Genomic DNA, 24,269 nt, shown 5'->3' with positions numbered 1-24,269 from the left:
AACCTGAAAAGAAAAAAAAAAAAGCATTGACCCTTAAAACTAAACAGGCAAAGGATACGCTACCAATTATTTGCGGAGTGGATTAGCTGAGTACATTAAGCGTCTATTGAACACACACGAGGTCAAGATTAACATAAAGCTTTTTTTTTTTTTTTTTTTTTTTGGAAGGGGGAGAAATGTTCAGTTTATGCGCCATTATGGTTTGGTAAACAGATGTTCGAGCTCTGTTTGATGGGAGGAAACCAGGAGGAAAGAGATAAGCAAAGGTGGTACTTTAAGTCTCCAGAGAACAATAGTGTGTATACCTGCCATAACATATGGCTTCCTTGCTGATCTCTTCAGTCTCTGTTGGATTGGTACTGAATAAATACATGGAGTATTTACTCTACACTGGGTACTGGGAGAACTATGTCAGCTAGACATATGGGTTTTCTTCCATGTAAAATTGCTCAATTAACAATATATTAGTGTATATCTTTGAAACAGAGACAATTTACATATTTGTTATCTACGATACTGTCTACTCCAGCGCATTAGTGAAACAGAGTCTCACAAGTGTGTTGGGGGGGGGGGGGGGTGTTTGTGTCACCTGCAGTGCGCCCGTGGTCATTCGGTTCAATTAGCATCCCGCGTGTCACGCGGAGACCCCACGGAACTGACACGACATTGTTTTTTTTTTTTCCCCTCCGTGTCTGTGTAATGAATCTGTCAAGCACCCTGTTGACACGGCAACCCGCCTGGAAAAAGCCCGTCGAGCTCTCATATGGAAAGTGTCAGCGCGCCGTATCCACCATCCATCAACAAACGCTACACGCTAATGTTTTTTTTTTTTTTTGTCACACGCCCTGTTTAATTCTCGGAAGTGCGATTCGTAAATAATCTGCGTGTTAGCGGCGGTAAACACAAGCGCGCGCTATGGCTAATTTAGCCAAGACCGTTCAAATCTGATCGTTATGAGGCGTGCCGTTATCTGAACTTAGACGCATGGACAATCAATGGCTCTGGCCTTTTCACAGCAGGAAAAGTGAAACACCATGCAGGCATTTATTCAATAGCTCAGATGTTTTCTCTTAATGGCTAAAGGGTTTAAAGCGCTAAGATTGGCATTAGACTTTCTCACAGAACCATAGCGTTAATTACCGCGCTGAAGATGGTAAGATTATTATCACGAAACCAAAAGCCTATTTAGTAAAAGGTCTTAGACATGTCATGGCATGAAGTCCTCAACCATAGGCCGATGAGCAGGACTGTATGTATATACCTAATGGAAATAAAACGTTGACTATGAAAAAATAAAAGGAAATTGTAGCAATAATAAAAGGCCGCAGCTGTCGCAAAATTTCATACATGTCCTTTACTGTGCCAATATGTTGCTCATAAGGAATGTATTAGTGTTATTATGTAGTGTTATTACAGTGTAATTACATGGTAACCAACACATGATTCACAGTAGCTACCCTGTCAGAGAGGGACAGAATATCTAGACGATAATAGGATCAAAACCGTTATTTTAAAGTGAAATGATTTTGAGTCTTCTGCAGGTGTCCTTGTACAAAAGGGTACAAACAGAGCAAGACTTAGGAGGGAGCATCTAAAAGTTATTTATGACACTTGTTTTGTTGTTGTGCTTGTCTGTTGTCGTGGAGATAACAGATGACACACTTGACAGGTGGAACGACCCATGAGTTCCCCGTCTCTCGGTGGGGGTTCTCACAGCCCACCACTCTCACCCCCCCAACCCCCCCCGTGATTTGTCCGGTCTAAAAAAAAAAAAAAAAAAGTGAGAGAACGCAGACAAAATCAAAGATGGATTATCCAAACTGTGAGATGGTGCAGCCTGCAGAGAGGGGATGTGAACAGATGGGAGGCAGGCTCTTATTTTTTGGGGGGCGTGGGGGCGTGGAGGTGTGGAGGCGTGGGGGGGGGGTAGGGGGGGTTGCATTATGTTTGTGCTGTTGAAGACAGGTAGGAGTACTGATGTAAAAAAAAAAAAAAACTCAAAGGAAGAAAGGTGTTGCAAAAAGTGATAGGAAAGCAATCTGATTTTTTTTTTTTTTTTTTGGCAGGTGGAGTATTACATTCATGTTGTGCCAGTGGGGTAGGGTATGTAGTGTGTGCGTGTGTGCGCCCGTGTGTATATGTGTGTGTATGTGTATGTGTGTACGTGTGTGTGTGTGTGTGTATGTGCATATGCAATTTTTTTCCTATTTAATTGATATTTTAGCATTCATTCCAGTCAGAAAGTTGTTGTTGGTTCAGTTGTTGGTTTTCCTCCCCAGTGCACGTGTTAAATTACTTCTGTCTCTAAAATATGTTAACAGCACTTGTTTGGCCTAAACTGACATTGTAGTGGCTGTGACACAGTGTGTGTGTGTGTGTGTGTGTGTGTGTGTGTGTGTGTGTGTGTGTGCACGAGTGCTCACTGTGAGAGTGGTATGCATTCAGTACTCAGGGGATTTTGGTAAATTCAGCACTTGTGAAGTTTTATTTGATAACTGTTCAGGATTTAGAGGACTGTCTGGTGCGCCCTCAGATATTTCACCTTTGAAGAGCGCCGTGGTTTTAATGTACCTACCTACCTTAACAAAGTCATCTGCTTTAGCGATGGTTTAAGTCGTATTCCCCAAAGAAAGACCTGCTGTAATTGTCATTTGCACCCCCCCCAACCCCCCCCCCCCACTTCCACCCCCCACCCTTTTGGCCTTGCCGAATTATTCCCACTGTCTCCAGAGGAGAGTATTTAGAATTCACATCTCAGGCAGACACTTTGACATTTCATTCTCTCCTCTGACCTCTCCATGCCTGTTTCCTTTCTTCATTTTTTTTCTTTTTTTTCTTTTTTTTAACTCGACCACTGCTTGTAAAGATGGGAGCTGTCACTTATCCTTTTGTCGGTATGAATAATGACTGCCAAAGGTGTGAGCATGTGTGTGTGTGTGTGAGCGAGAGAGAGAGAGAGAGAGAGAGAGTGAGAGAGAGAAAGGATTGTAAAAAGGACTGTATTGTTTTCAGGAGAATGAGTATAATCAGGTCCATTTCTTTCGCACTTTTTATCTATCTATCTATCTATCTATCTATCTATCTATCTATCTATCTATCTATCTATCTATCTATCTATCTATCTATCTATCTACCAAGTCCATGCTATAAAGCAAACCAGACTGTGTGTACAGCACTATGCAGGTGTTGCTCAGTTTTGTTCAAAAGCCAACAGTTTTGTTAAAAAACAAAAAAAAAAAACAGCAACTCAAAGCAAGAGAATCTATGTAACGGGAAATACAAGGGTTCATTCGATTCCTCTGATGTAACGATAAGTGATGCAACAAACGAGAGAAATTTGGGACACTTGGAGTTTAAAAAGTGAGCAAAACCTACACCAGATAGATAGACAGATAGATAGGCAAGAAACATGAAAGAAAGGGAACTTGATTATACTCACCACTGCTTCACACACACACACACACACACACACACACTTTTGAGAGAGGGGGCAATTTGAGGTTTTATGTCATGTTGTCTCCCGCGTGTCCCGTGACGGAACCCTTCACCTCACAGCTCCGAGACGCAGCCTGCGACACGTCGAGAGACAACGCTGACATTTACTTTAGCCAACGGTATCAGCTGAGTCTCACTATTCCGTTCACAGTGTGTCTGTCGGGCGGGGGGGCAAAATGAGGCGTGTATGGGTTTAGCGCAAACGCTGGGACTCAAATGCAGTCCTCACTACACAGCCCTCACCGCACTCCTTTACGCTCGTCACAGCCACACGATGTGGAGCGTGACCTGACTCCTCCAGTCCAAATTTAAACAGAGATTCTATCTGGATTATAGGAGTCCGCTGAGATTTTGAAACGTAAGCGTCAACAGTTTTTTTTTGTTTTTTTTTTAATTTAACATTTGTAATAAGAGAGATGACGAAGATATCGTCGGTAAAGAGGGTGTGGGTGTGTGGTTTAGTGGGAAATTTTTCTTTGCGTCTTTGCTGTGAAGAGATACAAATGCAAGAGGAATGAGTACCGCTACTTGCCTTTTCTCTTCCGCTATCAAATCAGCTTAAACAATCTGAACCGCTAACTACCCTCAGCATAACTGCCGCTGTATCACCATATATTGCTAATCTATCAAACTCATTAAGGATTTGACCTCCATAAACACTTTATCTAATGATGTTTGACCATTCTCACTGCTCATACGTGCAGTAACATTTGGTTCAAAATCGGTTAAATGGTGCCCCAAAGGCAAATGCACATTTGAAGGCCTAATTTATGGCATAGATGTTTGCTAATGGTCCTTAGGTTAGCGCTCCTGTATAGCATAACTGCCATCGTCATGGTAACTGCAAGTCGATAACTGAACGCAGCTGCATCTGGAAAAAAAAGAAGACAGAGGAAAAGAACAGAAAAAAAGAAGAAGCTAATGAATGGTACAGGCTGCTTCAGATGATCAGTAGTGTTTGTGTTCAGTGTGTTAAGTGTTCATTTGTATTAAAAAAAAAAAAAGAGAGATAAAACACAAAACAAAATGGCAAACTGTAATAAAAGACAAGTGTGTATGTGTACATTTCACATTCAATTTGCTAGTGTACTTTTATGCCCTTAAAGGTGAATACTCTAAGGTTTGATACCTATATGTGTGTGTGTGTGTGTATATATATATGTATGTATGAGTGTGTGTGTGAGATTGTATTTAATGTGTCCTCGTAATGAGAAGTTTCCAGGACAACGTTTCCAATCATTTTACTAATTGGACAGTGAGATTACAGGGATTCAACCATTAGGATATGCCATCACACAAATAGGCATTTGGATCAAAGATTTATAGTTGAAAAGTGCTGTGCTACCAGAAACGCGGATGTAATTTCCCCTGTAGCTCCCTCTCTCTCTCTCTCTCTCTCTCTCTCTCTCTCTCTCTCTCTCTCTCTCTCACACCCCCACTGCGTTCCCTCCTGACACCCCCCCCCCCCCACACACACACACACACATTTAATGATCCAAACTTGTCTGGCAGACCATAAATCCCAACAGTACCAAGAGTTCGTGTGTGACCATTACTACTATGATACCTATGGTATCAGCTGGAGTGCTGGGTAATACCCTTTGGTGTAGCCGCTGGGAAAGACAGCAAACGCCTGCAATGTGGTTTGGGTGAGCTCTTCATCATTGCCGTTAATGATGTCTTTGGTGGCGTAGAGTTACGTTTGTTCGGTAATGAGGCAGGCCGAATTAGTCCCGAGGTTGACGAATCAGTGATGTTTGAGTCGAGTTGACAGTGCCTTCTCCGACTTCTGTTTTTAATTCGCTCTCTGCGCCAAGAGGCTGTGTTAGTAAACAGGAGCGGAGGGCAAACGTCACCTTGTGGACGTATTTAAGGTCGTTAAGAGAAAATTAAAAAAAAAACATCCCCTTATTTTCATTTGTCTGTAGCACTCAAAATATCTTCTGACGAACCCATATATACGTACAGAACTCCACAAAGCAGCCTCCTAACACATTTACAACCAATATCTGTGCCAATTTTCATCATCCTTTTGTTGTTATTGTTGTGGTCACTAGGTTTTACTCTGGAATATTGCATTTCTCTGTGTGTTCTCTTAAGGATATGAAGCACTTCAACGACTTGATGATTTTAAAATAGTATGAACTCTTCACGCATCACAACCCAAAAATTCCGATTCTTAACATCCGCAACAGGACACGCTAGGGAAGATTAACGGCTATTATTCGGTCTGTCGTAATCATTTTGTCTTCACGGCGTCTCTTGTGTAGATATGACAAAGGATAGACAGACAGTTAGACATGCAGATGAATGATTTGATTGACACTGAAATCATCACCGAACGTCAGCACTTGTCGCACCTGCGTGACGTGTAAACCTCTTTTCTATTTATCCGTGGCTTTTCCGTAACAGATTTACGCCGCGGACGTCCAAGGTGACTCAGAAGTTTAAATATGCACATGCCATAGCTAAAGAGAGAGCATTTCCCGACTATTTTCCGACTGTGGCCTGGCTTGAAGTCACGAGACAAAAAAGTTTTTTTTTTTTTTTTTATTATTCGAGACACGTGGAAATTGGAGTGAGAAGAGAACTGTTTAGAGGATGGTTTTCTCTCTGTGGGAGGTTCGCTGGGTTTGCGCTGAGCAGGTGCTAGCACATCTGGATTATCTCGAACCAGTTGCACGTCGGAGGATTTGGGGTATTAGCGGTCAAGGGAAGCAGTCTGGAAAATGAACTGTTCAGTCATGATGGGGAAAAAAAAAAAAAAAAAGAAAAAAAAGAACTCTAAGCTGTGATTGGATAGGAACCATGGCAGATGGATAGTTGTGAGGAAACAGGATGGTCGCATATGCGTTATTCTATTTTAACTCTCAAGTGCTTGAATTATACCATATTTTCCCAAAATCAAATTAATCGCGTTTTGCTAATCCTCACAAACTTCTGATTGTGTTTTCTTTTCTTTTATTTTTTTTTTCTCTGTCAAAAGGGGTTTAACAACAGGTGGGATAAATCTGTCCCTCTGTTTTGGGTCTATGTAAGCTGCTAGCTTCCTGGGACGTTCATTCTTTGTTTTGTTTTGTTTTATTTTTTTGTTTTTTTTTCCCCCCTGAAATGCATGTTTACCAATGCTAAGTTTGACTGAAAAAAAAAAAATAAGGGACTTAATTTGTTTATTTATTTTTTTTTTTTTTTGTCAAACACAATTACCTCAGGGATGTTCCTGAACAAAACAAACCGCCCCCCCCCCCAAAAAAAAAAACTAACAGAAACTCATTTTGGTGAGAATGCTACACTCCCTGCAGACTTTCAATATGCAAACAATGTTTGACTTAATCCCTACTAATGATGCAAATGAATGCCACTAATTATTTCACAAACAACTCTGGCCGCAATGAGTGCCCACCCACCACAATGCTACTGGGACACCAATCTCAATACAGTACACAGGAAAGTGAACATTACTCTGTTTTGTCATTTTGTCTTTTGTGTACCAGCTCTGTAAATAGGCTTTTTTTCCCCCCCTTTCTGTGTGTGTGTGTGTGTGTGTGTGTGTGTGTTTAGTGTCGGCACTAGGTTTAATAATAGCAGGTGCCTGTGACTGCATTGAGTTGATGAGGAGTTCTCTGTATTGGAGGGGCTTTCTCTCTCAGATTAGTGGGTGTAACATGAGCCCTGTCTAATAGGAAGCTGCTGGATTTGGGAGCAGGTTTTATTGTGAGTTGTATAAGCCTTAGATGACACTCTGTTACTCTGGGCTCAGTGATGAGTCATGTGAGGACTTCTTTTAAAACACAGAATCTTAACTCTTGACAGAAGAAAGTCTTTCTGGTGGAAAAGAGAGTGTGTGTGTGTGTGTGTGTGTGAATGTAAGCTTTTTAAGTGTCATAACATGTGGATATTTTTTAGAGTCATGTCATGTTTTATGAAGGGCACAATGCTTTGTCATTGGTTTGTTTGTTTGTTTGTTTGTGTGTCATGTCCAACGTGATTTACTCGTTGAGGTTGGAATAAGATAAAGTTTGGAGAAGCAGGCTCTGAAAGTTTTCAGGCCACGTACAGACTCTGTTTTTAGGTGTCTGTGAGTGAATGTGTGCTCAGACTTTGAATTTTCAGTGTTTTCTCCTGCTATGATTCTCTCTTTGAGACATTACATGGACAGTTGGAGAGCACTGTGTGTGTGTGTGTGTGTGTGTGTGTGTGTGTGTATCAGGGTGTGCATGTTCATGCACATGTGTATATGTGCTTCAGTGACACACCAGCTGTGTGTTCCTCTCTGTGTGTTCGCATATTTGTGTTTTTGTCTGTGTGTGTTTCTGTGCATGCGTTGTTCTCTCAGTTTGTTTGCATTTCTACCACATACCAGGGCTATCAACACGTGTGTGTGTTTGTGTGTGTGTGGGTGTGTGTGTGTGTTTCTCCTTTTCTCCCCCTTTTCCCTCCCTCTTTGTGAGTGTGTGAGTGTGTGTGTGTGCGTGCACGTATCCTGCGGTGACCCTGCTGGGTGTTGTAAGCAGGGATTTGGTGCTTGGTGTTGTTGTTCAGGTCTGAGACTGACTCCTTTACTGCACTGTATTTCTCAGCTCACTGCTCCTCCAGATGGTACGTATCTTTAGAGCCGGTCCCCGCTTGTCATTCCGCTGCGTCAGGTCTCTCCGTTCACGCCTGGCCGCGTCCAGACATGCCTCCCAGGACAAACCCATAACAGCCTTTTCGTTCGCTACACACTTTCCCAAGCCAAACCGGCGGGACCCATTAGACCTTGCCCTTATTTATGAGGACTTTTGGCGTTATGGGGACTCATTTTGTTGTGCGCGCGCATGTGTGTGTGTGTGTGTCTCGTATATGCTTTACATAGTAATTATTGCATGATTAACTGGAAAACAATGCCACACAACGCCATTACAATTAATTATTAAAATTACCCAAATATTTGTTCAGACAGCACTCACCTAGGAGTCATTTAGGAAAGAACTTGTATTATGCATATATTAATGGAAATCAGCAACAAACAGCTTAGGAATGTTCTTTTGTTGATTTAATTATACAAAAGATTTTCTAGCCTCATTGTTTGTATATCCTTTACGGTGGTCTGAGAAACAGCAGACGCTGGGGTAGTGGGTGAATTAACAGGTAAAAAGTCTAATGCTTATAATAACAGTGTGTGCTTTTTAAAACCTGTAACCGTGGCGAGAAGTGTTTTGGACACGTCACCTTTTCGCAGTGTGACTAGCGTAAAAGCCCCATTTTGCGTTGTATCTCAAGGCCCCGCAAACCCGGCCCCCGGGGGGGGGGGGGGGGGGGGTCTGAAATCCTCGCTGGTTTTTCGTTTCTACAAACTGCTGTGATCTGTGGTCGGTTGAAGAGAACACACACCTGTTTACCCAGAAGAAAAAATAATCAAGTTTTAATGATTTTTGCCCCCCCGCCCCCCCCCCACGCCTAGATCGCTGAAAACCTGGCACAAATGGGATCAAGATCGACAACCCTACATATAGAGTCATTCGCAAAAAAAAAAACAAACAAACAAAAAAAAAAAACACTGTATGTGACTCAGTAACGGTATAGCTGTCCAAGAGCCCGGGGCCTCCGTGTGACGTAGCGCACGACAGTACCCGATGGGCGTGGGAAAGGATGGGGCCTTTTAATTTGAGTGGATCTCGTTAAAGAGGAGAGAGCGGAGAGGTCTCGTCGGGTCGACGGCGTCGTTTTGGCAACAGCAACACCTGATCCGTTGCTCGCATCCCGGCAGCGTTCCTATTCCCTCAGATGTCTCCTTAAGGTCTCCAGCGGCGTCCCTGACGTGACAGTCAAAGCTCCGCTTAAAAGAGACCCCGGCAGCTACGACGTGACAAGCAAAGCTCGTTTTATAGTGCCTATGTGATTTTATTTATTTATTTATTTTTTGACTGCGTAATTATAAATGAAATGTGTTCCATGCATAAAATATTCTCTTTTAAGTGTATGCTTATTTATATAGAATAAGGCACGAGGAAAAAACGCGAACCTCTGTAGGGGCTGAGATAAAGATTTAATCGGATAGAACCCTCTGGACAATTTGCTTAACATTTCCAAATTTGTATTTTAAAAATGTAAAAACCTGGGGAAAGAAAAAGAGAATCATTTTATTTGATTGACTGACTTGAGGAAATTTGCTAGAAAGCAAGCCACACTGGACTCAACGTCGACGTAAACTTCACGCGTGCATAATTCAATCAAATCGTGTCAGACAATGACACCTGATGTGAAGAAATTGCATAAGAGTGTAAACCCTGGCTTCCTTCGCTGCCGCAAGTTCAAACAATCCAGATGGTGAATTTGCATAGATTCTCGCATGCACCTCTCTCCAGAATAGTTGTTGACTCATAGCGCGTTCCCAGCTCAGTAAATTTGTTGCCCCACTCCGAAAAATGCAGAGATGTAACCATTTACTTATTGTTACGGCTAACCTTCCCTACGGGACTCAACGAGATTTGTATATAATGTACATAAATGCGTTAGGAATTCACGGCTAACTTCATTAGCAAGTATAAAACTGAATTATAGCAATGGATGGGGACATTTCCACTTTCTTGTAATTTTCCTGTAAAACTCCCTCCCTTCCTCCTTCCTCCTCTCTCTCTCTCTCTCTCTTTCTCTCTCTCTCTCTTTCTCTTTCTCCCTCTCTGTCTTGCTGCAGTAGATTTTATACGTTCATTTAAACCTGAGTTGGGGATGACTGCTTTGATTTTCATGCCGCAAAAGTTTGACATGCTGCAAGATCTCAGTTTTGTGTAGGGTCCCTCATAACGCCAACCAGCAGTTTGTTAACCCCATGGACTAGCAATCTATGACTAATTAGTCAAACACTGGTTTTAATTCATTTTAACACTGAATTATTCATGGCCCTATTCACAGTTTTCACTTCAATCAGCCTAATTACAGTTTATTCATCTAATTTAGAAAGGTGTGTATGTGACTTGTGTCTCCAGTTAGTCTTGGGCAAAATGAGACCATCTAGTCAGTTTTTGATATTGATATATTACTATATTGAAGAACAGTTCTTCATAACAGAAACTCTTTGTCATTTGTCCACCCACTAGAAAAAAAAAAATAAATTCATCTACTAGGAAGTTATCAAAAAACTTAACAGGAGAGAACCAGCGACGAAAAACAAAAAACCAAAAAACTATCTCAGTCCGTTTTGTCTGAGCGTTAGCATCCTGTGAATTTATTACGATGTGGACTGTTGATTCTTACCCCTCAGCAAACTGTAAATGGCTCGGCTCATCACTAATTGGAGCCACAAGTCAAGCTAATTTTACCATCTGCCATGCTAGCGAGCACAGGCATTCATGGTTGCAGGGGCTGTTGAAAACTGATGAACACAAATCTTCGAGACTTTCAATGCTAAATGACTTTTGTAGAGCAAGGCTCCAATAATGTACTTCTGAGACAGATATGGAGTCTGCCGTCCCCCCCCCCCCTGGGGCGTTGGAGCTCATTCACCTCAGAACACGGGCGGCAATTCCGCAATTTAAACTCGTCGGGGGAGGAAAAAAAAAAAAAAGGTGCTCGTTTTAAATGGAGAGAAAATCATCTGAGGAACTTACAGGATATGATATAGACAGAGAAAGAAAAGCTCGGCTTTCACTGAATAGGAATGCAGACTTAGTTTGGGCAAGTTGATGAATGCCTTAATCTGTTCCTTTCAAAAATCTGTCTGGTCTTTATTTTTTTTTAATTTATTTATTTATTTATTTATTTATTTTAGGAAGTCTGATTTCAGACATTTTGCCCAAATGACAGTGTTTCGTGTTAACCCCAGACTGACAGTGAAGTATGACCTTCCCCTTTCAAGTAGGTCTGTCCATCTGACCCGTCAGTGATTAAGGCTTCCAGAAGAGCTACCCGCTATTCATCAAAGGAAGAAGAGGCTTATCTTCAGAGAGAGTTGGCAAAAGTAAATGAATAAAGATTAGTATGTTACTTGTCTGGCTCAACATGCTCTGTGGAGCGAAACTGACCAGATGCGGAAATCTTTCGGCCATGGCCCATTAGCTGTGTTTGCTAAATGTTTATTGGAGTCACTTTTTCTTTTCTTTTTTTTTTACGCTGAGCCGTATGCTCTCGTGGTCTTGTTGTTCTCTTCGTGTTTTGTCTCCGCCGCCGGTAGTTAAGATGCCATCACTACAGGCATGCATGGCATTCGCTTCCCCGCTCCATAATCAAGGTTAATGTTTCAAGTCTGTCTCAAAGGACACATTTCCATATTTCTCAGAATATTTTATCAGTTTGAGGTTTGAGTCATAACCTTTGGTCTCTCTCTCTCTCTCTCTCTCTCTCTCTCTCTCTCTCTCCTTCCTTCCTTCCCTGTCATTTACCTCTTTCCATTGCCCCCCCCCCCCCCCTTCCTACTCCTGCTTTCCTCACCGCAGTATCTCTGGCGGGGTCCCTGCCTTAAGCATTTGTGAATGTTTCGTTGCATTGTCATTTTCATTATAAATACATTATTCAAATCGACCCGTTCCTCCCTTTTAATGGCTCTGTATCCGTGAGGAGGCTGCAGGAGTGGCCCTCGACGGTCACCTGGCGTCAGCGGCGGGATCCCGTCCTCGATTTATGGACGTGAGCGGGAAAGCTTCCGAGCTACGTTTTTTTTTTTTTTTTCTTTTCTTTTTTTTTCTTTTGGCGACAGCCCTGAGATTTCAGAATTGAAATATGCCATTGTCCTGATGAATGACCACAGGTTGAGCTCAGCCAGCGGCTCTATATGTCAACGTCCGCCCGCCACCCCCACGGATGAGGGAAGCCGTGAGCCAGGACCACGCGCTCCGACAAGAGGAGAATAAGAGCCTGCCCCCCGTCTTCAGTATTTAGACAGATTACATTAAATCTGAAAAACAGAGCGAAAGGCAACGGTATCCCTTTGATAATATAGATTTTTTTTTTTTCCGAAAACTTTTTCTGACACTTTTGATAAACTTCGCTGATGCCGTTTGATTTTCTTTTTTTTGGGTTTTTTTTTTGTTTTTTTGCTGTTGTTGTTGTTGTTGTTTTTTTTATCCCACGGATGAAAAAATAGATCCGATAACAAAACGCTATGTCAAAACAGCCCCAGATGTCGTTTTTGATTTCCATCTCATCTCGTTCGGTGAAAACCGAGCGCGTCGGCGTAAACAGTTTCCCCGGAGTCGTTTTCGGAGAGAGTTAACTTGAGCTGCACTTCAAAAGCAGGTCAAGCGACCGGCTAAGGCCGTGAACTGAAAAGATACCGACGGTCGGACGTTTGGCTCACGTGAGCTCTAAACACCTGCTTCGTGGCCCGCGAGAAAGATATGCTTCTCTTTGCACTGGGGGCTTGTAAAGCCATCAGTAAAAGTCATTATTTGGCAAGAAGTGAAATAGGACAGAACTTGCGTCTCAGTCCCTGACTTGCCTCTTTCAGACTAAAATAACAACACTACAGTCGCAGCGGGGAGCTGATCCACAATATCATCCATCAGTATAATGGGGGGAAAAAAAAACAAAAAACACAACAATTCTTTCATTAATTGTGTGCATGGAAACGTAATTAGAGCACAGAAATTAGGACACGTGTTACATACAAGCAAGGGGTCAGATCAGTCGCTTACGCATCATAATAACACGTGCAGACCATTATGAGGAAATGTAATTAGCAGGATGGATTGTAGATTACAATCTGTCCCACTTGTTGAAATAAAGAATATTTACTGTAACATATCATAATCATACAGTTTTTCTTTTGTTGTTTTATACAGTTTAAAAAAAAATTATATATATATATATATATATATATATATATATATATATATATATATATATATATATATGTGTGTGTGTGTGTGTGTGTGTGTGTGTGTGTATCTATATGTATATATATATAAGAGAAAGGATAGACTTGGTCTTTGTGGATTTTCACATTCTTCAGACCGTTTAATTAGCTGCTAAACCCATCTCATCTGCGCTAATGAAAAAGAAAAAAAAGGAGGGATGAAAGTTTGTAGTTATATGTTCACTTATGTCTGTGAAATGCAGTTTGACTCGCCAAAATCGGATTTCATCACCATAAGGAGTCGCTAATTTATTCGCTAATCGTTTCTGTCCTGACACGTGCTTTAATGCAACATGAACAGCACAACACAGATTTGCAACTGAATATACAGAGAATTTTTAACACTGACACGCAATAATTACCCATGCATTGGAATGGTATCACGCCATTGAAGCAAACCCACACGAGTCTCCATTAGTTCTATTTTAAGAGTGTGCAATCGCAATTTTTTTTACTAGTAGGAGATGCATAATGGTCTTTTTTCCAAGAACTAAGTCCGGGCTGAAACTTGGATTCCAGCGTATGGTGGATAAGAGGAGCATTTGCTTCACTTCAAATCTCAAGGGGTTCTGTGAGCTCCCATTCCTTCCATTAGAGATCCCATGAGACACACTCAGGCTGTTAGGACCATATAAGTCCTCCCCAAACCCAGTCGCTCTCCTCTGTCCTCCCTGGACGTCATGTTCTGTCAGTCTCTTCACTCTCTCTCTCAGCTCTCTCTCTCTCTCTTTCTCTCTCTCTCTGTCTGTCTCTCTCTCTCTCTCTCTCTCTCTCTCTTCCTGTCTGTCTCTCTCTCTCTCTCTCTCTCTCTTTCTCTCTCTCTCTCTCTCTCTCTCTGTCTCTCTGTGTCCTCCCTGTTTGTGGCTCTCTATCACTGTTTTTTGGTGTTTTTTTTTTTTTTGTAATGAGTGACAGAGCTTTCTCTGCCTCTTTGTGCCCCCCTTTTAGGATTCTTCTCTTTGATAAGTTGTCTCTGTGTCTGATGGGGGGGGGGGCATTGTGAAAGCGCAAGACAAACCAAAAAAATAAGAAACTGATCATACCAAAATATTACCTTTGGTGTTACTTTTGATGAAAGCTTTACACTGTGTCTGATGGGGGGGGGATGTCCATAGTAGCTAATAGGAGGATCATCTTTTATAGTCAGTAATGGGGTCCCAATGATTAAACCTCACTGTCATTGTAATTATACCTAAATATCACTCACTAATTGAGGAGGCGTTTAATTCACATGCTTATGTTGCTTAGGATGAAGGACTGTGGTGTTAATGACTCTCTCTCTCTCTCTCTCTCTCTCTCTCTCTCTCTCTCTCTCTCCTCCTCAGCTGTACAGCTCTTTTGACTTTGGCAGGAAGTGGCAACTCGTTCACGAACATGTGACTCCAAATCGCTTCTACTGGTATGTGACGTTTACAGTAATTTTGTAATCTCACCTCAGCAATTCTACCCCCCCCCCCCTTTTTTTTCTTTTACGTGGTGTAGTGCAGTTGATTACCTTTTCAGTCTGTGTAAATTCAACAGAGCGCTCACCCCTGCTTTCCTACAACAGCACCTCTCCAACCAATCAGGAAGCACAGTAAACAAAAGGATGAAATAAATGCTCTCAGATTACAACCCCCCCCACCCCCAATGTAAGGTTTTCAAATCATCTCTCTCTCTCTCTCTCTCTGTATTCAAACAGCTGATGAGAAAGATTGAGCACACGCTGTCACACTGTGAATTCTGCATGCTTCGTCTTGCATTTCAGTTCATTACTCGTGGTTTTTTTTTTTTTTTTCAACGTGTCCTATCACACAACTTTTGGATTACCAGACAGGGTGACTCTCTTTTCAAAGCAACAGAGAGAGAGAGAGACAGATAGAGAGAGAGACAGAGAGAGAGAGATGCAAGAGAGAGTAAGGGAGAGAGAGAGAGAGAGAGAGAGAGAGAGAGAGAGAGAGAGAGAGAGAGAGAGAGCGAGAGAGAGAGAATGCCTATACACAAATCACGACATGGCTGCACACAGAATGAGTAATAAAGAGGATGGGGATTGTGCTGTCGCTTTCCATTCATTCACGTCAAATGGCACATAACCTCCCCCATCCCACCCACCTGGAGCCATCTCTCTCTCTCCCTCTCTCTCTCCCTCTCTCCCTCTCTCTCTGTTTAGAAGTGCACACTCATCAAAAAAACGGACTTGGGGAATATATTCAGACTCATTGGCGAAGCAGCAGGCCGGGGCGGTTTCTGTTTTTTTGGTGTTGCCGCGGGGCTACGTCTGCATCGGCGCGCATAAATCTTCGGCTACTTTCATTACGCGGCATAATCCCTAATAATGTGCCCCGATCTACCCGGCTCTCGCCGCGCGGCCGGATCTCTCAAGGACGGTTCATCCGCGGCCTCTTAGGCTGAAGCGGAGGGCTAAAGCGATAGAGCGCTGTTTATGGGACTTAGAGACGTAAAAAAAAAAACAATCCCCTCGCAAGCCGCGGAAAAAAGGCCTCTGTTTGCCCGTTTAAAATCCAGGAAATCTCTGTGTCACGGGCACGAAAGCCCACCAGAGACGAGTGGTTCAGAGACCGCCAGTGTCGGAACACTACTGACTGTAATTCAGATGATACTCTCTCCCTCTCTCTCTCACATACACACACACACACAGACACAAACTCACACACACACACACTCACACTAACTGCTGAATTCCCTCTCAGACAGGTGGATAGATAGATAGATACATACATACATACATACATACATACATACAGAGAGAAAGAGAGAGGAGAGTAGAGAAAGAGAGGGGGAGAGAGAGAGTGTGTGTGTGTGTGTGTGTTTGTGTGTGTGTGTGACAGAGAGAGAGAGAGAGAGACTGTATGTGAAAACAAACCTCACTGCAGTTGTAATAAACAGTGATGATACACTAGGGTGAAATAAAAGCAGGTATAAAAAGCCCGGACCCTTTTCATCGCTGTTCCTAAAGGAGATGTTGGTTTGGCTTAAGCTAAGCAGAACATTCTCGTTCCCTGTTCCCTGTTCCCTGTTCCCTGCCCTCTGTTCATCCGCCCTCTGTCTCCTCTCTCTGTTATACAGGTCAGTAACAGGACTGGACAGGGAGCCCGACCTGTTACACCTTGAGGCCCACACGGCTGACGGACGTGAGTACTCGCCTGTCTCTTTCTTTCCGTCTTTCTCTTTCTCTCTCTATGCCTCTATTTCTCATCCCGATTCAAACAACCAATCAATACAATCATCTCTCTAAACCTGTCTCTCTCCCGTCTGTCTCATAGCACTCGTGTCTTGAATTTCTTCCTCTTTCTTTTAAATCTCAAACTGTATTCGCTCTACCTCCCTTTCAAGCTGTTACCTACCGCAACCACCCCCCCCCCCCCCCCACCCCCCCCCACCCCCCCCACCACCCCCACCACCCCACCACCCTCTTCCTGAGCACCCGCATCCCGCATTTCTCTCTCTCGCTTTCTCGTTCTCTCATTCTCTCTCTCTGTTTCATCTCCTCTGTTTACCAACCTCTCCAAATCTCATTCTCCCATTACCAGAGAACAGAAAGGGAGGCATTGAGGGCTCCTCCTGTTACAGTTTGGAGGAGAGAGAGAGGGAGAAGTGGAGGTAATAAGCAGGGAGATGTATTCCTGACAGACGGCTAAGCGTTTTTCCCCAGGGCTAAAGCCACTGCATTACCTCACTGATAAATGCTCTATATCACACCTGATTAATACTTCCTGGGCTCTCAACGCTTTCTTTCACTCTCCTTTTCTTTCTTTCTTTCTTTCTTTCTTTCTTTCTTTCTTTCTTTCTTTCTTTCTTTCTTTCTTTCTCCTCTTCTCTCTGTCTCTTTCTCTCTCTCTCTTTCTTTCTCCCTCTCTTTCTTTCTCTTTCTCCTCTACTCTCTCTCCCTCCTCTTTTCTCTCTCTCTTTCTTTCTCCCTCTCCTCTCCTCTTTGCTCTCTCCCTCTCTCTCTCAGTCTGAATGTCATTAACACTCGAGGTCCCTCATAGGTGAACCTGTCCCAGTCTCATTCTGGAGGCTCATAGAAACATCCAGAAGCTTTGGATAGCCTTTCTGATTTCCACTTCGTTACCAACATTATTTTTAGCGCTGTAATGTAATGATATTTTAACAGGTGTTGTTTACTCATTTATTTATGTTTTATAAAAAGGCTTGAGGGTGGGTATTTACAGTCTAAAACTATGACTCATCAGTGTGTTATCTGTGAGAATACCAGTGTGACTTTGGCAGACATACACCCTATTATTTTCACAGTCACAAAAATACACAGTTTATAGTAAGTAACTTTCTCTCTCTCTCTCTCTCTCTCTCTCTCTCTCTCTCTCTCTCTCTCTCTCTCTCTCTCTCTCTCTCTCTCCCCCTCTCTCTGTCTTTCTCTGTCTCGTTCTGTCACAACCAGATTGTCAGTACATGACATGCAGAGCTCAGGCATGTTCAGAGTCCAGCAGGAATTATCCTTTCTCTGGATACATTGAGAGCAATTCTCTGGTAGTCCAGGATGACTACATATTCATCCAGGTAAGCTCCTCAGACAAACAGACTGTAGCAGGTGTTTAGTGTGAAAAATGTGGCATAGGACCTGCACCATGTAGTCTATAAGGATATGCCCATGTGTTAAACGCTATGCGATGTGAAGACCAAACAATTCACGTTCAAAAGCGACAGAGCAAAGCCACTGTGTCCACAGCCATGAAACTTACTGCAGAGGAGAAACTGATACATCAATACTCTGATTGTTTTTCTATAGTGTTCTAAGGAGACTTGGGGAGGGGGGGGCTTCTATCTATCTATCTATCTATCTATCTATCTATCTATCTATCTATCTATCTATCTATCTATCTATCTATCTATCTATCTATCTATCGGTCTGTCTGTCTATCTATCTATCTATCTCTCTGTCTGCTTGTCTGTGTTTATGTATGTATGTATGTATGTATCTATCTATCTATCTATCTATCTATCTATCTGGCTGTCTCTCTGTCTGCTTGTCTGTGTCTATGTATGTATGTATGTATGTTTCTATCTATCTTTCTGTCTGCTTGTCTGTGTCTATGTATGTATGTATCTATGTATGTATGTATGTATGTATCTATCTATCTATCTATCTATCTGGCTGTCTATCTGTCTATCTGCTTGTCTGTGTCTGTCTATCTATCTATCTATCTATCTATCTATCTATCTATCTGGCTGTCTCTTTGTCTGCTTGTCTGTGTCTATGTATGTATGTATGTATGTATGTATGTTTCTATCTATCTTTCTGTCTGCTTGTCTGTGTCTATGTATGTATGTATGTATGTATGTATGTATCTATCTATCTGGCTGTCTATCTGTCTATCTGCTTGTCTGTGTCTGTCTATCTATCTATCTATCTATCTATCTATCTATCTATCTATCTATCTATCTATCTGTCTATCTATCTATCTATCTTCATACTTCATATTCTGTTTGCCATCCACTTGCTTGTTTTTCGAAATCACAGAGTTCCAGATTTCAGTTATTTGTTGCATCACCAACTAGATCAGAGGGATCGTTTTAAACGAGTTGTTTTTTAATTATATATCGATACATTTGCTGTTATATAGATTCTCGTACCTTCAACTTTTGTTGGCTTTTAAATACTCAGAGCAGAGGGCCAGAACGACAGTGTTGTACGTGGGGTGTCTGGCTTTGGTTATGGCCCAGACATGGTGAGAAGAGTTAAAGGCCGTCTGTCTCATAAGATAGAAGGTCTTGATCGAATCATGTAAGATTCTTGCGAGCTGAATGCTAGTCGATAACTAACTCTCAAAGGATTTGATTGAACCTGTAAAGGCGCAGGGATTATGGCTGGTACGTTCAATAAACGCTCGCGCGGGAAGGCTCGCTTTGGAAGAGGGAGCATATTTCTGCAATGAAATGTGGCTTATTAAGAAAATTAAAAAAAAAAAAAAAAAGACTCAAATTGAAAATTTTTAAGTAGGAAAAAAACCCCCATATGTGCAGATGCATAAATTATATAAACTTAAAAAAAAAAAAAAAAGGCTGTAACTATATATGCATTTCCAACACTCTCTTGTTTTTCACACTAAATAGAGAAAAAGATTCTCATGGAAATATGAGATTTGTAACTTTTGAATCCATTCGAGGCTAGCGCAACCGATGACCACGACCGACAAAAAGTGAAATATATAAGACTAATATGCAGTCAGGGGAGTATCCAGTGTGTCATATTCATCATAATTTGAGCCAGAGGAAAAAAAAAAATTAAAAAAAATCTGAAATGGTAATTTGCTGAATTCTAAGTAGCTAATGCAATTTTGGGATATTTTAATTTTCCCACTTTCTGAATATTATTTACTTTGACACTGTGCAAATGAGGATGCATGCATTTCAAATTCAGCAAGAAAATGAAGATAATTATGTAGCCCGTAGTCCACCACCAGTTTCCTTTTATTTATTTATTTATTTTTTTTTTATTTAATTTGTCTCTGAAGGCGCATACACAAATAGACTGTCTCTGTCTGTCTGTCTGTCTGTCTGTCTGCCTCGCTCTCTCTCTCTCTCTCTTTCTCTCTCTCTCTCCCTCTTTTCCACCACCCAATTTTATGTTTTCTCATCTTTTAGCAGATGAAGTTTTGACAGAGTGATGAGTGTATGTCCACCCTAAGTCTAGAAAGTTCTTCCCCCTCATTATATAAACCACTGTAGGTCTTTCAACTAAACAGATAACAACTCTGGCTGAACCGCCCTTGATGCAAGATCTCAGGGCTGTATCGCGCGGTGCCACAGCTGAGAGCATCTGAACAGGGAAAATCGATCACCCCAATTTCTCCTTAAGTTCAACTGCCTCTGGTTATCATCGATCTTTTTGCCTTCTCACTCTATTGCATGCAGGGCCATTTTGGAGGACATGCTGTTAGCGTAGCATTTTCCTCTCTCTCTCTCTCTCTCTCTCTCTCTCTCTCTCTCTCTCTCACAATGAACCGTGCACTTAGAGACACGTTAAGTGAGGTAATTGCTTCTGTCACGCAATAATGAATCCATTTTAAACCCTTGTGAGTCGGCAGCTTGTTTGGTGGAAGTATCCCTTGAAATGATAAAACACGTGAAATGGATTAAATACATTCACAATGCTAGTAGGATGATGTACCTTTTTGTCTGAGTGTGAGAGAGGGAGAATACCCCCCCCTCCATTCTTCTTCTTTATTGCTCATCCAGTGATAGAAATGACAACACTCCAGCACTTCAGAGGGATTAACGGTACTGAGGCTAGCAGCCTGCGTGTTTCTGTCTTTCTTTCTTTCTTTTTTTTTTTTTTTGCTCACGTTCACTATCATTACAGACTTCTTTCTCCTGCACAGGAATAGGCAGTGGTTCGCAGAGTTAAAGATTTCTCTTGACAAAGAATAATGAGAATATTGATTGTTCTACAAGACATTTACCATTGTTTACCTCAAAACCACAAAGGCCATCGACCACTGGAAGAAGAGCAGGATCCTCTGAAGTCCAAGCCAGGAGTTTCCTCGTGGCGGATCATTCCAGAAGTAGCCTCTGTATTCGTAAAAGTCACCTTCAGACTGAAACGCTTGACCCCTTTGTCTCGGAGGATGCAATGTGTGGATTGAAATGGAAATTTTAAAAAAGGAATAGTTTTGCAAATATTCGTTTTGCTTTTTTTTTTTTGTTGACACAGGTCACAACCGCTGGTCGCGCAAGCTACTACGTGTCCTACCAAAGAGAGCCGTTCGTTCGCATCAAAATCCCCAAATATTCTCTGCCCAAAGTAAGTAGACCATTCTCTGTGTGTGTGTGTGTGTGTGTGTTTTTTACGGGAATAATGAGAGATAGGAAGAGTTAGCCAGTCACTGTTGGTCAATTAGTAGAAATCCATTAATGCTTCAGAACATCTTTGATATTTAAACACTTAACATCCTTACGATCTGAATTAATGTTTGGCTGGGTGAGGTAGCATATTTTTTGTGAAGGTACTTGCTAACTGATTTCGCAAGGAACCGAATGAGTAACCTTTCATTTAGGCTCTTTCCGTTTTAGACGCAGAGGAACTTTCTAGTAAAGTATTTACGGGATGTTTCATCATTTCTCTGCCCATTTCCATCAAGCCTTAGCGCTCACTCTCTCTTTCTCTTCTTTGGTAGGACATGCACATCATTAGCACAGATGGCGGTCAGGTCTTCGCGGCCGTGCAGGAGTGGAACCAGAACGACACCTATAACCTTTACATATCTGACACACGGGGCGTCTTCTTCACCCTGGCCTTGGAGAGTGTGAGAACCAGCCGAGGTCTAGGGGGTAACAGCATGATCGACTTGTACGAGGTATGTGTTAACATGGCCCTCTTTTGTCCATGAGTTCTCCCACTCGCACGTTGAGGGCTTGTTATATTTAACCGCATTAAAATTCATACCGACCCCTCTCTCTTTCACCTCAGCACCGAGGTCTGTGCTATTATCTTAGGCCCTGCGGGGTATTAGAAGATATCACTGCCAAATGTGGAGCATCGGGGAGGTGAATGGAGTCTTGCTCCTACATTAAACAGTTCATCAGGTTGGACAAGAGGAGGCGTTAATTTATTGAAAGTTTCGCTGCGCGAGTTTGATTTGTGTGTGTGTGTTGGTTAAATTATTTTAGCTCTTTTAGCTTCTGTTTTCGGGTCACAGTAATGTTGTTCTGAACCTCTGACCTAATTAGATATGTAACATAGATATTAGATAATTACATATTAGATATGTAACATAGATATTAGATAATTACATATTAGATATGTAACATAGATATTAGATAATTACATATTAGATATGTACCATAGATATTAGATAATTACATATTAGATATGCTGATATGCAGGGTTTTGAAACTAGCTTACTTGAAGGAGTTTTAAGTTTGAGGATGTTTTTTTTTTTTCTGGGGGGGGGTTAAGAGATCTTGGAAACTTTTTTATGTGTTTGAAACTTTAAAAAAAAAAAAAAAAAAACTTGGGTGTGGATCTTTTCATAGGTTTGAAAACGTGATTTCTCTGGTGTCTTGTGGCCATTAAAAAAAGGTCAAGGCCCTAAAGTGTGTTAGAGTATCTAAGATGAATTCCTTCCAGTGGTTTCTCCTTTATAATATTAACTCTGTGAATGCTAGGAAAAAGTTTTTAGAAATGTTTGAAAGTGTGCTTATTATAGATTTTTTTTTTCTCCTCAAAAATACAAACGTGAAAAAAGTTCAATATCATAATACCACACGCTGAGGTTTAAACTTTACGAACAGAGGGGATAATGAAAAGAAAAAAAGAAATAAAAAAAAACAACAAAAGATTTTGTCCTGACACTTTGCCTCTCTGTCTCCATTAACATTCTACACGTCTCAGATCAATTTCAGTATCTCTGTGTACCATTCTCAATAGGTTCTAATTAGAGCAATTCCAAATGTTAGAAGGAGAAGCTTGTGCCCTGTGATTGAACTCTTTCTATCTGACACACAAAAAAAAAAAATCAGATAGCTCTTTGCTTAGCTCCTCTAACCATTTCTATCCTACTTTGAGATGGAGTCTGTTCTGTCAGCATCAGACCAAGACTGAACGACGCAGATGTCTTGGCCTTCCAAAATTAGCACACTCTGGGGGGGGGGAAGAGATCAAACAGTCAAGAAGTAAATTATTTCTCCTCTCTCCCTCTCTGTCTCTCTCTCTGTCTCTCTCTGTCTCTCTCTCTCTCTCTCTCTCCTTGTCTATCTCTCTCTCTCTCTCTCTCTCTCTCTCTCTCTCTTTGCCTCTCTCTCATACTCTCTTTCTCTCTGTCTCTCTCTCTGTCCTCTCTCTCTCTCTCTCTTTGCCTCTCTCTCATGCTCTCTTTCTCTCTGTCTCTCTCTCCGTCCTCTCTCTCTCTCATGCTCTCTCTCTCTCTCTTTGCCTCTCTCTCATACTCTCTTTCTCTCTGTCTCTCTCTCTGTCCTCTCTCTCTCTCTCTCTTTGCCTCTCTCTCATGCTCTCTTTCTCTCTGTCTCTCTCTCCGTCCTCTCTCTCATGCTCTCTTTCTCTCTGTCTCTCTCTCCGTCCTCTCTCTCTCTCTCTCTTTACCTCTCTCTCATGCTCTCTTTCTCTCTGTCTCTCTCTCTGTCCTCTCTCTCTCTCTCTCTTTGCCTCTCTCTCATGCTCTCTTTCTCTCTGTCTCTCTCTCTGTCCTCTCTCTCTCTCTCTCTTTGCCTCTCTCTCATGCTCTCTTTCTCTCTGTCTCTCTCTCTCTCTCTCTCTCTCATGTTCTCTTTCTCCGTCTCCCTCTGCCCTCTCTCTCTCTCTCTCTCTCTCTCTCTTTCTCTCTCTCTCTCTCTCTCTCTCTGTCTCTCTCTCTCTCTCTCTGTCTCTCTCTCTCTCTCTGTCTCTTTTCTCCCTCTCTGTCCAGAAACAGGCTGAAAGTAGAGACAGTAGGCATGAGATGATTTGGTTAATGCAGCGGTTCAGATGGGACAGGCTAGCCGCTGCCAGTTAGGACCAACCTCAGGAGAACTGAATCAGCAGCCTTCTCATATCCCTAATAGATTACACACGCATTTGAAAAAAACAGTCCATGGAGACCAAGAGCCTATTTATGGGAACGCTTCTTTTCTAATACTTTCTTACCCATGCATTTAAAGTACGTATATATGATTGCACTTGTCAGAAGGGTCGTCGTAGTAGTGAATATAAATATCCCCCCCCCCCCCTCCCTTGCTAAGGCTAGTCTATGCTGTAAAATAAACCAAATGTCTTCTTTTAAAAAAAAGAAAAAACTGGATGAAGTCTTCCACAACTCCCACTTTTTGTGTAACCTCACTGAGAACTTGGAGATTATTTTAGCTGTTACCAAGATTAGAGAGCTTAAGATTTGTCTTGGCATATGTCCCATTAGAGCTGCTGTTTAAAATCTGACAGTTATGTTGCTCACTGCAGATTTCTTTTTTTTCCTGTATTTTTTTTTTTTTT

General features: G+C 41.9%; 1 protein-coding gene across 1 annotated transcript in view; it reads left to right on the top strand.

The window, feature by feature from the left end:
• Positions 1 to 24,269, top strand: part of sorcs3a (sortilin related VPS10 domain containing receptor 3a) — a 146,878-nt gene that overhangs the window by 94,713 nt on the left and 27,896 nt on the right. Inside the window, exons 5-9 of the mRNA XM_030778929.1 lie at positions 14,653 to 14,726; positions 16,394 to 16,458; positions 17,727 to 17,845; positions 21,000 to 21,089; positions 21,463 to 21,642. Coding sequence (XP_030634789.1) covers positions 14,653 to 14,726; positions 16,394 to 16,458; positions 17,727 to 17,845; positions 21,000 to 21,089; positions 21,463 to 21,642 — 528 coding nt within the window. The remainder of the gene's footprint in view (positions 1 to 14,652; positions 14,727 to 16,393; positions 16,459 to 17,726; positions 17,846 to 20,999; positions 21,090 to 21,462; positions 21,643 to 24,269) is intronic.

The sequence above is a fragment of the Chanos chanos genome, chromosome 7 (assembly GCF_902362185.1).
Source record: "Chanos chanos chromosome 7, fChaCha1.1, whole genome shotgun sequence".
Lineage (NCBI taxonomy): Eukaryota > Metazoa > Chordata > Actinopteri > Gonorynchiformes > Chanidae > Chanos > Chanos chanos.
This window is presented reverse-complemented; position numbering and strand designations above follow the sequence as displayed.